The 14,823-nt window shown below is 47.0% G+C and overlaps 1 protein-coding gene across 1 annotated transcript; it reads right to left on the reverse strand.

The window, feature by feature from the left end:
• Positions 1-6,420: 6,420 nt before the first annotated feature.
• On the reverse strand, positions 6,421-14,592 carry UCN3 (urocortin 3). The gene is made up of 2 exons (XM_011957079.1): positions 14,371-14,592; positions 6,421-6,912 (listed from the first exon to the last, which is right to left on the reverse strand). Exon 2 carries the CDS (start codon positions 6,904-6,906, stop codon positions 6,421-6,423), a length of 486 nt encoding a protein of 161 aa, XP_011812469.1. The 5' UTR covers positions 6,907-6,912; positions 14,371-14,592.
• Positions 14,593-14,823: the final 231 nt, after the last annotated feature.

Below are 14,823 nucleotides of genomic sequence, written 5' to 3' on the forward strand. Positions count from 1 at the left end.
AATGGCGTGTTTGAATGAATAAAACAAGGCAAATGTGGAACAAGGGAATCTCAGGTGTGCATAGCGAGCGATGATAAAATCCACTCTGGCATTTAGACGGGCAAGGAGGGAAGAGAGGTCGGGAAGTGGCGGGAGGGATGGTGGATGGTGTAAAGGTAGCAGGATCCGTGGACTTTTGGCTTCAATGGGGCTGGGAGATGGTTAGAGTTGCTGTCCTGGGAAGGGTGAGCTGGAAAGACAGGACATGGTGGTCAGAAAGTTTGTAACTTGTAATGACAGTCATGGGCAGGATGCAGGTCAGGGTCATGGGAGTGGAAATATTTAAGGAACTGAGCGGCCAGAGTGTGGGAGAGGTCATCTACATGTGTACTGAAATCACCACAAATTAAGACAGGAACCCTGTGAGCAAGACTGATGAGCCAAGAGCTAAAGTGATTGAGACATGAGGTGCTATGGGAGACCGAGGTGGGTGGATCACTTGAGCCCAGAAGCTCCAGACCAGCCTGGGCAACATGGTGAGACCTTGTCTCTACAAAAAATACAAAAATTAGCCGGGTGCGGTGGTACACGCCTGAAGTCCCAGCTACTTGGGAGGCTGAGGTGGGAGAATTGCTTGAGCCTGGGAAGGTCATGGCTGCATTGAGCTGTGATCACGCTACTGCACTCCAGCCTGCATGACACAGCGAGACCCTGTCTCAAAAATAAAAATAAAAAATAAAAAACAATAAAAAAGGAATGAGGTGGACTGACCCAGGTGTTGGTAGGTGATAAAAACAATGGCAGTGGGGGAGATTCAATCTGATGACTTGAGGTTCACACTGGGGAATGATAGCTGAGACAAGAAAGAGAGAGAATATTAAATGTACTTTCCCTTGAAAGAAACAATATGTCATCCTGTAGCTTTGGGGTTACCTTACCAAGATAAATGTTTTGTCTCTTGTTTTCTTAGCTTGCTGAGGCTTCTTAATGATATTGACCAGGCTCTGACTGCTCTTGGCAACTCTAATGGAGTCCCAGCAATCATCTATCACAAGAACTTCATTAACTAAAGAATGAAGTGGTCCCTAGCCCACTCAGATTTGAGTCATGCTATTATCTAATTTTCAAGTCAGATTACATCTGTAATTCTTACGAAGGCAACTAGCTACATCATTTGATTAGATTTTATATTCCTTAGGCTCTTGACATACGTAAATGTCTTTTTAGTTTAATATTAACTACTTTTGAACTTGTATATTTCACATTTCTTGAAATTGTATAAAACGTCTAATCAAATGCTGGGTATTTCTCAGCTTTCCCTATTTGGTTACAGCTTCCAAAATTGTTGTACTGTCATGAAGCAGGCCCCTTTGTTTGCTGTTGATATTTGTTTTCAGGATTCCTTGTTAGAGAGAATATCTAGAGACCATGATGTGGTTTGCCTCTGTGTCCCCACCCAATTGATTGATTACAATTCAATCTCACCTTGAATTGTAGTAATCCCCACGTGTCAAGGGTGGGACCGGGGGGAGGTCATTGAATCATGGGGCAGTTTCCCCCATGCTGTTCTTGTGGTAGTGAACAAGTCTCGTGAGAGCTCATGGTTTTAAAAATGTGAGTTTCCCTACACAAGCTCTCTTGCCTGCCACCATGTAAGATGTGCCTTTGCTCCTCATTCACCTCCTACCAGGATTGTGAGGCATCCTCAGCCATGTAGAGCTGTGTCAATTAAACATCTTTCCTTTATAAATTACCCAGTCTCAGGTATGTCTTTATTAGCAGTGTGAGAACAGACTAATGCAGCCCGTATCATCCTTCATGGGTCTTGTCTCCTTGGAGATTTACCTGCTGATTGAGCCTTATTTTATTTGTAGCAGAGACCTTAAACTAACTTTTAAGGGAGTTTAAACCAAAATAAGTAATCTGACTGGGATTGTGTTGAGAATTTTCACTTACACAAACTCATTTTTGTTGCCCCAAAAAAGCACTTCCAAATTTTGTGTTATTCTTCTTTTCTTTTCTTTTTTTGAGATGGAGTTTTGCTCTGTCATCCAGTCTGGAGTGCAGTGGCACAATCTCGGCTCACTGCAGCCTCCACCTCCCAGGTTCAAGCGATTCTCCTGCCTCAACCTCCTGAGTAGCTGGGATTACAGGTGAGTGCCACCACACCCGGCTAATTTTTGTATTTTTAGTAGAGACAGGGTTTCGCTATGTTGGCCAGGCTGGTCTCGAACTCCTGGCTTCAAGTGATCCACCTGCCTTGGTCTCCCAAAGTGCTGGGATTGTAGGCGTAAGCCACTGTGCCCAGTCTACCATTATTTTAAAATTTAAATTGGCTTTAGAGGGAAGTCTTCAGGGCAAACATAGTCACAGTCCCTCATAAACAATTCTGTTGGGAAATCTCTAACTTTTATAAGATAAATTAATCTGTTTTTATTTTTAATTTGAAAAGATATTTATTAAACACAATATGTTAATTGAATTCAGTTCTATTAGCTTTTTCCCTCTGCTGTTCTTTCCTAGACAGTTTCTTTCTTTCTTTCTTTCTTTCTTTCTTTCTTTTTTTTTTTTTTTTGAGACAGAGTTTCACTCTTGTTGCCAGGCTGAAGTGCAGTGCCACAGTCTCGGCTCACCACAACCTCCACCTCCTGGGTTCAAGTGATTCTCCTGCCTCAGCCTCTCGAGTAGCTGGGATTACAGGCATGTACCACCAGGCCCAGCTAATTTTGTATTTTTAGTAGAGACGGGGTTTCTCCATGTTGGTCAGGCTGGTCGTGAACCCCCAACCTCAATCGATCAGCCCGCCTCGGCCTCCCAAAGTGCTGGGATTGCAGGCGTGAGCCACGGTGCCCAGCCCTTTCCTAGACAGTTTCTAGCGTGTCCGTGTTTTATAGCTGCAGTGCAGAGGAGCAGGTGTGGTTCTTGGATATATTCCTCAAACAGAATCAGATAAAGCCTGTGTGTACAGAGAATATCTGAGAGCTTTGTGCATTGCCACATTCGCCAGTGATTTCCTCTGCAAAAGGCAGTCATGTCTAGCTGAAAAACCTAAGCAGTCCTCTTCAGACCTCCAACGATATGGGACCTGTGTGGTCATGAGCAGAGAGCAACGGAGTCACTTAGAGACAGAGACGCTGGGTGAGAACTGGGCTCACTCACTAGATTAATAACTTATGCAAGCACATCCGCCTTGCAGAGCAATTCAAAATTGTGTTTCAGAAAAATGACGAATTATTACACTCAGGAAAGTTCCAAACACAGTATTAAGTTCCGTGTACTCAACTGGGTGCGGTGGCTCACTCCTGTAATCCAAGCACTTTGGGAGCCTGAGGTGGGAGGATCCCTTGAGCCCAGGAGTTTGAAACCAGCCTGGGCAATATAGGGATACCTCTACTCTACAAAAATGAAAATAAAAATAAATTAGCCAGGTGTAGTGACGCATGCCTGTGGTCTCAGTCAGTTGGGAGGCTGAGGTGGGAGGATCACTTGGGCCTGGGAAGTTAAGGCTGCAGTGAGCTGTGATGTAGTCACTCTACTCCAGCCTGGGCCTCAGAGCAAGACTCTGTCTCGAAAAGAAAAATGAAAAACCCTATGTAGTGAGAACCTCACTGATTACTGGGGTTTGCCATGTTCTACAAAATTCTCTTTAGCCACAGCAGCTGGCTGTGAAATTGGATTGTTTGATTCTTACTGCTGGTGAAGTTATTCCCGGTTTCTCTATCTTTCCCTGGCAGAGGAGGAAGGAGGGGCATCAGAGGCTTTCTTCCTTGTACGATAATAGGATCAATATTAGTTCTTCTTTTCACCCAAAATGTGTTGTAAACTGAAACCTGGGTGGCAGATAAAGATAGTGGAGATCTTTGGATGTGGTCGTCTCTACCTTCACCTTGTTGATGTCATCATGAACAGATGCTTAGAAGCACTACGTGCTCCCAAATGAAGCTGTGATTCTGCAGGAGCTCAAACACAACAGGATGCTGGGCTTGTAGGCCAGTAGCTGTCCAGCAGGAAAGCTGTACTTTCCCAGCTGTGGTGGGTGGGTTCCAGTTTTGGCCAACTCTCCCTACTTCATTAACCATCAGAGCCTTACAGATGACCCTTATGCTCACCGTAGCATCATCTGTAAGGCTCCGAAAGCATTCCGAATACCAGACCCGCCTGCTGGGGACGTAAGAGTCACAACCCCAATCTCTGAGCAGTGCTTTTTTGTGCACAGTTCATCTGAGCCTCAGGATAGCCCTGTGAGGCAGGGGCGGCTGGCGTTTCACGCCCTTTGTGTCAATGAAGGGTCAGCCCTTTGTGGAGGAAGGAGAGGGTTTGTGGCCAGATCTGATTCTTTCACTTAATAGCACAGAGACTTTGGACAAGTTCTCTGGGCCACAGTCTCCATCTTCAGAATGTAAAATACAGTAACCTTGAGATCTAATTGTGGCAATTAAGTGAGATGATGCTGGCGCAGGCCCTGCCATGATGCCTGGTGCATCAGCATCCCAGGAAGTTAAAGAATTTGCTCGTGGACACACAATATGAAGAACTTAGTCACGGGTGTTCTGGGGCTTGGGACAGGATGCTTTCTGCTCTACCATGTGGTTTTTCCAGGGTGGAAACTGCTGTTGCATTTTCACTTTGTTGGAGCATTGGTCCAGTTAAGAGATGAGGACTTTTAATTTCAATCTTAACTTTTTTAAACATTTAAATGCTAGCTTTTTTTGGTAAGATAATGTCTGACAGAAGCAGGATTTCTGGATTAAAGGAAAAATGAATTTGTGATTGTAATAAGGATTGCCAAATTGTTTCTCCAGGGCTCTACCCCCTCCCAAAACCAGGAATGGAGGAAAGTGGCCATCAGCCTTGCCAAACGGAGTGTGCTGCCACACTTACAGACTTCTGCAATGATATGGGTAAGAAGTTGTATGTCGGTGCAGCTGTTATGAATGAAATTGAGCATCTTTTCAAGAGCCATTTGTAATTTTCGTGTGTGTATGTGTGTGTGTGTGTGTGTGTGATCTATTTGTGTCCTTGCTTGTTTTTCTCCTGGGTTTGTTCTTGTTCTTTTCAATTTTGAGTAGCTCTTTGTGTATGTGACCCATCATCCATGTGTCTTTTATATGAGTGGCAAACAGTTTTTCAGCTCCATCATTCGTTTGTCTTTTGACTTTGCTTCTGTTGGTGGTGGTGGTGTTAGTTGCTGGTGTGTGTTTGTGTGTGTGTGTGTGTTGTTAGTTTAACCGTGCGCAAGTTTGTTTTATTTACTGAGGATTTCTTACCACGCAGAAGTGAGTGGGACCACGGCCCCTCTTTTGGGAATCTGGCTCGGGCTTTGCTGCCAGGAGGCCATCAGAGCTGCTGCTGATGTTCATTTCCACTGGAATTTTGCTCATCTTGAAGGTTCTCATCTCTGCACTCCTCGTATTTACATTTTTATGCTAATTGCTATCACTTTGCAGTTCATCATCTATATGCTCCCTGGCGGTGTTTGCTTCTTTTTAAGTTCTGGCTTTGTCCACCCACTGAGGTCATTGACTGGGGGAGTGCAGAGGCCTGGCCTGGACATGAGTGTTGGCCACAACACCTAGCTTAGCACAAGGAGGTTACTGCACGTTCAGTGCGAAATCCAGGACGAGTGGTCCCCAGGCCCTAGCAAGCCACAGAGGAGTTTGGGATGTTTCAAGGGGCTAACAGAAAGCTCCCTCTCCCTTTTAGCCATGACACCCACTCTGAAACGGTTGCCAGGTTGTGTCTCTTGGTGGGACCAGGTCCCGGGGACGGCTCTAGATCCAACGACTCTTAAGCTCTCCTTTACCCCTGCTAAGGTCTCCCAGACCCATTCCCCCACCAAGAGAGAATGGGAATTGGCTCCCCAGGACCCTCCCTCATCCTCTTCCCTGTCCCAAGCTCAGAGTTTGAAGGCAGTGGGGCCGAAGGAAGAGAAACGGAGACAAGCCAGGAGTTGAAGAAGCCATTGGTTTAATGGGGTGAGAAGGTGGGGAAGGATTCGGTGGCAGGAAGGCGAGTCTTGTGGCTCCTCTTTCTGCCCTGGCAGGGGTTGATGTGTGGGAGAGGAGCCCTGAACGCTCTCTTCTCAGGCATGGGGTCAACAGGGAGAAGACTGGAAAGGAGGAATGCATGAACTTTGCCTCTTGCTGTAGGGAGGGAGGAAGGAGACGCTGAATACAGGGAGGAACATTAGCCGCCTTGTGTCTGGGAAGGTTGGACAATACCGCACTTTTGTGGGTACAGACAGAGGAGGAGGGAGACGGGATCAAAGGGCGGAAGAGATCAGAGGGGCTCAGCAGTGCAGCAACCCGTAAAACTGACTGATGCCAAAAAACCCAAACCAGCAGACGGCACCCTCGCCCTCCCCCGCCCTCCCCTCGCCCTCCCCTCGCCCTCCCCTTGCCCTCTGTCCTGGAGGGCTGCTCTCCCCTCCGGTCTCTGCCTCTACTTCTTCCTCCCAATCTGCGCCATCAGATGGGCGTTGGCGGCTGCCTGGGCGCGCAGGTTCTTGGCCTTGGCGATGTTGAAGAGGAGGTTCATGATGTTGGTGGGGACGTCGAGGGACAGGGTGAACTTGGTGCGCTGGGGACTCTTGGCCGTGTCCTGGCGTGGCTTTCCCCTGGGCTGTGCTTGGGACACGTATTTGTACCGGGTGCCTCCAGCTCCGCCCCTGGCGCCAGAGACCTGCAAAGTCCTTTTCTCTTTGCCCTCGTCCTCCTCTCCCGAGGAGGCGTCTCCGCCGGGCCGGTGGTGGAAGCTCCTCTTGCTCAGCAGGGACGTATCCTCCCCGTGGCTCTTCTCAGCCTCACACAGGGCGGCGTTGAGGCAGCTGAAGATGGGCTTGGCCTTGTAGAACTTGTGGGGGAGGCCTGTCCTGGGGCCCCCCAGGAGCAGCAGCAGGAGCAGCAGGAAGTGGACGGGCATCGGCATCTCTCCCTGCAGCAGAAAACAGGTATGTGGGCAGAGGCATGGGAGGGGCTTGGTGCCCTGGAGGACCTGGATTAAAATCTACTAGGGTGTTGATGTTCCACTGCAAGGGTTCTCCAGGCATGACCCCCAGACCAGCAGCACCAGCCCCGCCTGGGACTTTGTTAGAAATGCAAGTAATTCTTAGGTCTTTTTCCAGAACGAGTAAATCAAAAGCTCTGGGGCCCAGCTGCCTGTGCTGTAACAAACCCTGCAGATGATCCCAGTGATCACTAAAGTGTGAGAACCATGACCTCATTAGTATTGATGGGTTTTATTTGATTCACCTTTGCAGGCAGCCTCTGCCCCTGTAAAGCGAATAACTAATATACTAAGTAAGCACCTAGCAGCCTACCGTGGTTGATTTTAACGGTGAGTGAATTTTTTGTTCCTTCATCATTGTCAAGGCTGACTGAGTATATCCCTGTTGCTTAAAGACCATGGGTGGGCATCTAGTCAATGTTTCCAAGGCAGATCTTTAAGGCTGGTTTCTCGCTAGGCTATCCTAGTTTCTTGAGAACAATCAGATTTGTTATTAATAACTAGGTTGGTTTTACTGTAGACTTTATGAATTTATGAAGTCAAATTATGGTGTTACTGTAGACTTTATGAATTTATACTTGGTCTTTTTGTCAGACCAAGTATCATCCAGGGAGCACCAATGTCCTCCAACCACAGGACTTCAGTGCCAACACTATCTGTGGTCTCTAAGACGTGTGGGATCCTGTTTATCAGTTAGATGGAGTCAGGGTGATTATCCAGGGCAAGAAGGAGACACTGAGAACTCTGAAAGGATCCTAGTCTATAGGGACCAGTTGAATCCATTCTCTTATTTAAAAAAAGAAAAACAAAAACTGGCCAGGCACAGTGGCTCACATCTGTAATCCTAGCACTGTGGGAGGCCGAGGTGGGAGGATTGTTTGAACCCAGGAGTTCAAGAGCAGCCTGGGCAACATAGTAAGACCTCATCTCTACAAAAAAAAAAAAAAAATTAGGTGGGCATGGTGGTGTGCACCGGTGTTCCCAGGTACTCAGGAGGCTGAGACAGGAGGATCGCTTGAGCTCCAGAGGTCGAGGCTACAGTGAGCTGTGATTGTGCCACTGCCTCCATCCTGGGCGACAGAGCAAAACCCAGTCTCAAAAAAAGGAAAGAAAAAAACCTAAGCGTTGCCATATGGAATGTTGTGGCAATAAAAACATCCAACTCGATGACCTTCATGTTACTTGGACTGTTCAGGCTTTAAGCATCATATGCACTTGCTGGTTCACCGATGAACGGTGTTAAACAAGACATTGAACTGCCATGCCCATCAGGGGAGAAGGGCTTGTGCTGAGCCACCACCACCTTCCCTCTGGGGCTCCTTCACAGTAGCAGCATGCAGCTGTGCCAGAGGCCGCCAGATTTCAGGTTGCCCATTGGCCACTGTTCCTTAGGATATTGTGAAGTGGGCAGAGTTGACTTCCTGTGCCCTGAGATCAAACCCACTCTGCAGCCAGTCCTTCTTGCCTGGTCTGCGGGCATACATTCTCTCCAGCCCTGCAATAAGGACATCACGTTTATTTATCCATTGTTGTCCTTCATCATGCACGAGGACGAAACAGTGAGGTGCATGTGTCAGGAGTTTTGTCTCAACTCCTTCTAGAGAGAGCACGGCTGCCGTCTGCGGCCCCGCTCACACCCCGACATGCCTGTTCTCTCATTGCGGTGTGAGGATGAACCATGCTCTGGGCTCTCCTGTGAGACACACGCAGTGAAAGGCTCTGCTGTTCACCTTTGGGGGCTTTACCTGAACTTGAAGGTCACTTTATTACTGAAGACAAACTTGGCTTTCACAAAAGCAAGCAAGAAACATGTGGTTCACTATCAACGTGGGAGAATTCTTTTCTTATGTTAGTTTTTTCAAAATAAATAAGAACAATTGGGTAAGTAAATCACCTGGCGATTTACCCGGGCCTTCAGCAGCGTGAGGCTGGCATTGGGTCATTTTGTTCTTTGCGGTGACAGTGCAGAGCAGGGTCAGGCAGGGCTGGCAGTCGGGGCTCAAGCTCCAGCCTCTGCCCTGCAGCTCTTCATCAGTGTGGCCTTGACGAGGCCATTTCCCACACGTGAGTGCAGTGGACCCAACCCAAGCCCATCCAGACAGCCTTAGGCTGTGAGGGATGGACAGAACCAGCGCTGACCCTTAAAAAAGGGAGCCTGGGTCTCTTTCTAAAGGAGGATCCTGTAAATCCCTGCTGCTTCACTCACCCTGGAAACAGACACACACACATGACACATAGGAACATAGAAATGGACACATACATACACACATACTCATAAACATGTACACATATACACATACATATGCACCCACATACAGATACACACATATATACATGCACACATGTGCACACATACAACCTCACATGTACATACATACCCATATAGACACGTGAACACACATATATACATGCACATACATGCACACACACACCTCACACATACATACTATACACACATACATATAGACACATGCATATTTATATATGCACGCATATGCACACATATACACACCTCACATGCACATACATATATGCATGCACACCTATGCACACACATACATAGCTCACGTGTACATGCATACACACAAGCACACACATACACACCTCACATGTACATACATACACATACATATAGACACATGCACACATATATGTGCACATATATGCACACACATACCTCACATGTACACACACACGCACACACACATGCATACACCCCTTACACACATACACATGCACACACATATACACACATGGATAAATATTTACCCGGCACATTTCCTGTCAAAGCCTGTTGCTTCCCTTGGCTCTCCACATTGCAGCTGTTGCCTTTCTTTCCTTTAATCTTTTTTCTAAGAAATCAGGTTTTGTTTTGCTTGTTCAATTTATTTTGCATTACAAAAATTTGGAGCTTATTTTGTGCAATAATATTTTTCATAATTTGTGAAAAAACACCTGATCCTTGCGTTAAATAGTCCAAACCTATGAACTACCGGATCTGGGCATATTGCTTGGTGCAGCGAGAACAACGCAGGCTTTGGAGTTAGAGAGACATAGTCTGGAATCCCTTCTTCATCCTTATTTGCCTGAGGGTTTGGGCCAATAACCTCTGTGAATTTCAATTTCCTTCTCTGGTAAATGGGATGGCAATAACCACCTCATAAAAGTTAAGTGAAGGATTAGATGAGAAACGTCAATGTGTGTGTGAAAGCTCCTGGTCTAAGTAGATGCTTAATCAAGGCTGATCCACACCTGAATAATCTCCATGTCTTCTTAGGAGAAGATCTGGTCTGCACACAACATTTTCAGAAATGCATTTTACACACACAGATGTGCATACACAGTATAGAGATGTACAGAGAGGCCAGGAAATCTGAGCAAGGATTTGATCCTGCAGACCAACGTCCTTTTTGTAGCATGTTTCTGGCTTGTAGCTTTTGACTCCGTGCTATCCTCTCCACCCTGACCTATGCAGACTCCTTTTACCTTTAGTCTAACTAAGTGGTTCTCAGCTTTCAGGTGCTTTGGACTCACGTGAAGGAGCAGTTCAAACACAGCCTGTGGGGCCCCGTCCCAAGAGTTTCTGAGTCACTAGGTCTGGGATGCTCCTGAGAACATGCATTTCTAGCACAGTCCCGTGTGATGCTGATGCTGAGGTCTGAGGACCACACTCTGAGACTCTGAGAACCGCTGCTCTGAGTGCTCCGACCTGACTCTGGACTCCTTAGAACTGTACACTGGAGTTCCAGGAGTTCACTAACCATCCCTGTGGAAAATGGGCTTTTGTTTCCTTAAATATTGCATTCAATAACTAGACCTTCAGTTTTCTCATTTATAGAGGACCTAATGAGTTGTTTTTCGTAAATAGAGTATGAAGCGTAGTTTTAGCTGCCTTACGCCTTGAAGGCATCTTAAAGCTTGGAAATTATTTCGAATGGCTTGCTAACCCTGAAAGGGTTTAAAAAAACAAAAACCACTTTGGAAAGGGTTAATACTGGTGGGAAAGTGGTGGGGAAACTTTGTCTCTCTGTCCCTTTGTTCCTTCATCCCTTCATTCCTTTCACCACCAGACTCAGTCCTGTCTCTCCCACACGCTAGCTCGTGCCTAACCACCTAGGGCCTCAGTATTTTCCTCTGTGAGAGCAGAGGATTGAGTTCGAGAATCTTTGTTCTGATTTCTTTCTTTTTCTGCTTCTGAAAGCCAGAGGCCCCTCTACGAAGAGCACTGGGAGAATGAAATGATTTCTCGATTTTCACCAAATGAAAGGTGCCTGGACTCTGGGTGGGTGGAAGCTAAAATAGAGGGTGCTGCCCGGGCCTGGTGGCTCACACCTGTAATCCCAGCACTTTGGGAGGCCGAGGTGGGTGGATCACCTGAGATCAGGAGTTTGAGACCAGCCTTGCCAACATAGTGAAACCATGTCTCTACTAAAAATACAAAAATTAGCCAGGCATGGTGGCACACACCTGTAATCCCAGGTACCCAGAAGGCTGAGGAATTGCTTGAACCTGGGAGGTGGAGGTTGCAGTGAGCCAAGATCATGCCACTGCACTCCAGCCTGGGTGACAAAGCGAGACTCTGTCTCAAAAAAAAAAAAAAAAAAGAGGGTGTTGAGATGCGGCCCTGGAGCTACCCTCAGGCCTCCCCCTGTGGGTTCCACATGGCTCTCTCCCCACTGCCCCACCACCCTATTTGTTTGTTTTACTTCCTCACTCAAACCCTGCATCCCAGCCCAGGGAACCCCTCCCTGCTCCTCTCTATTTCCTTCCCAGGGCAGCATTCTGCATTTACCCTCAAACACCTGGAACTTTGCACAATAATTGCAAATATTACTGAGAACTCAGAATACTTTCTGAGTCCAAGCCCATCTTGGGGCTCTGCCCACACGGGCTGGCCCTTTAGTGTAAATCAACACCTGAGTTTCCTTGTCTATCCCCACCCCTTAAAGACACTTTGGGTGTTATATTTCTTTGGTATCTCCATTTCTGCTAACTATGCCAAGCCTTTCACTATGCAGAGATATTCTCTCTGGGTCATTTGGCTCTCAGCAGAGTGACTCAGGATGCTTGGAAAAGCCTGATATGGCCAATAGTGTCTTATACTAAATCATATTCTCTCATATTCTCAATCAATATTTGTTGAATGAATTGAAATTCAGATTAGTATTCAGGCACTTAATTAAATCAATTTATTTTCCAAGACAAAACAACCTCTTTAAATTCTTTCATGGATGTACATTCTCTCTGCAAATCGTGTTGTTACGTATCATAGAGGAAAAAATCTTTTATATGGCATACTTTCTTTTGATAATGAAATCATACATGTATACCTAGAGTCACTGGAAAGTTGAGGGCTTCTGAACATGAAACAACCGTGTCCAAGTAACTTTCTGCAGTTTTCCTGTGAAAAAGTTCAGGTTTTCCCTTGCAATGGGCTAACCATCTGGATGTGCCGCCTGGAAGTGCTACCTGTCTCATCTCAGTTGCAAAACCAAGGCATTGGGGAGAGGAAGTGAGATCCCTTTTAACTCTACATTTACTTTTTCCCACATTTTTGGGGTCAATCTGTAAATATTGTGCCTGTGCCTTTTACAAAATGCATTGCCATCTTATTTTTCAAATCCCAAGTCTACCATCAGAGAAGAATACCGTATTCACAGACAGGGTGCTGAAGGTGTGGAAAGATCTGTAAAAGTATCAGGGAGCAAGTATCCTGCATGGCGCTCTGTTCTCGGTGCATCTGAAGGTGGCAGACCTTCCTGTCTCTACAAACCCTCAGCTCCAGCCCGGACAGGGTTGTGAGGGTATTGGAAGGTGTCCCCTCACCATCAGCAATGATGCAAAGTTACACAGCAAAGGAACCTCCCAGAACTGTGAATTGGACACGATGGGAATGCCCGGTGCTGAGCTTAATTCTAGATCATTTAAAATGTAAGAGTTCTTTGCAACCCTGAATATTTTCACCATCAAAGTGTGTGAGTGGCGGGGGGCTGGAAGGTAGATTCAGATTTCTTTCTGGGACTTTTCTTTTTAGGATCTGTTTAGATTTGTTTAGGGTTTATAGGATAAAAGGAACTCTCCTCAAAGAAAAGACACGCTTTACTTCCCACGTAAAGTCTAATTTTGCAAGTTCCTCCTTTTACATTCCCTGGACTCTTCTGCCATACCCTTGGTGAAACAATATGAAAATTTAAGATTTCTCTGCAGCCTGCCACAAAAATAACTGAGCACCATCTAGTTATTAATACATTTGAAGGGCAAAGCTCTACACCTGTATTTTTCTCTGGGTGCCTGAAACTCAACCATTCCTTTGGGCTACGGTGACAGTAGCACTTGTTGAGGGTGCTGTAAAGAGACACAGTTACTTCTGGGAGCTGTGGCAGAGCCAAGCACTGAAACATGAGGGAGCTGGGTCAGCCTCCAGTTCCCAGCACCTCGCAGGGAGAGGACAGGGCATGAAGCAGCAAAGGCAGGAGGCAAACAGCACTGATCACACAGCTCTGCCAAGCGCAGAGCTATTCCTGTGGGCTCCGTTTGTCTGCAAACACTGATAAGAAGTTAAACTGAAACTAGACCACTGAAAACATTTTAAAAATCTTACATTTGTGATTTTTTGGTAGGTGGCTATGCTTGGGAAGGACATTGCAAACAGGATTTTTCTTTCAGAAAACGTGAACATCAAACATCCATCTCCCCTTCACAGGTAGCATTTAGCCATTGTAGTTATCTGCACACACCCCCACAATGTGCCTAGTGTGGCAAAGGACTCTGGGCTTTGCTGGCCGAGGACCTGGCTGGGAAAACTCCCACGCCTCTGACTTTTCTTGGGTGAATCACTTAACCTGTGTTTCGCTTGCTGCATCCTAGGAAGGAGACCTTACCTGCTTCTCAGGTGTGCCCGAGAGTGACGGGAGATGGCACAGGTGAAGGTCTCTGGTACAGGTAAACAGTAAGTGCAGGTGTCCTCGCTGCTCTGCAGGTGCTGTAGTGTCGTGTCCTGTGGCTCCCATTTGCCCTGGCATCCCTACCCCATCCCCAGCTTGTAAACTGTCGCCAAGGACTGACCTTCCTGTGCACAACTGAACTCTGTTCAGAGAAAATAGATTTGTGTGAACACGTTCTGCCTCTGATCTAACACCTTTGGAAAGCAGGTCTTTCTATACCAACATGGGAATGGGATTGTGCCTCCCCGAGAAACTTCCCCTGGTCCCTTTGGGGCTGATTTCTGCTGATTGAGTGGGGGGCGTTCAGCATCGCTCCCTCAGGCTTCCACCCAGGGGCGCTAGTGGCTCTCATCTCTCGCACCTGTCCAGTACACGGCACCTCCTGCTTAATTTAGGGCAGATCCATTTACCCTTCATAAGTCAGTCTCGACCACAAGCTTACCTGAGAGTGGACTTCCCTCCGCAGCGAAAGGCTCAGGGAGGCCGGCGCAGCTTCAGGGCCAGGAGGACGGCCCCATGCACATCCCCGTGAACTTCTGGCTGCTCTGAGGTCTGGGCTCCTGCTTCTCCGGTATTGCTCCTAAGTGGGCTGTGATATTCCCTCTCTATGGAAACGGTCCCCTCCCCTGTGTGTGTATAAAAGTGACAGATCACAGGGTGGATCGTAATTCCAGACGTGGTGTCTACGCTGGGATGAGATTTCATTTAAAATACAACCAGAACCAGCCGTCCGCGTCATGCAGATGACAGGTGCTCCAACCTCGACCCCTCCCACCTCTGCTTCCCCCCCCGCCCTCCTACCTCCCCTGTGTGTGTATAAAAGTGACAGATCACAGGGTGGATCGTAATTCCAGACGTGGTGTCTACGCTGGGATGAGATTTCATTTAAAATACA

This window comes from Colobus angolensis, unplaced genomic scaffold (genome assembly GCF_000951035.1).
Source record: "Colobus angolensis palliatus isolate OR3802 unplaced genomic scaffold, Cang.pa_1.0 Scaffold432, whole genome shotgun sequence".
In the NCBI taxonomy this organism is placed as follows: domain Eukaryota; kingdom Metazoa; phylum Chordata; class Mammalia; order Primates; family Cercopithecidae; genus Colobus; species Colobus angolensis.

Bases quoted from the DNA above. Each gene is read 5' to 3' on its own strand.
- UCN3 (XM_011957079.1), bottom strand. From the start codon at position 6,906: ATGCCGATGCCCGTCCACTTCCTGCTGCTCCTGCTGCTGCTCCTGGGG.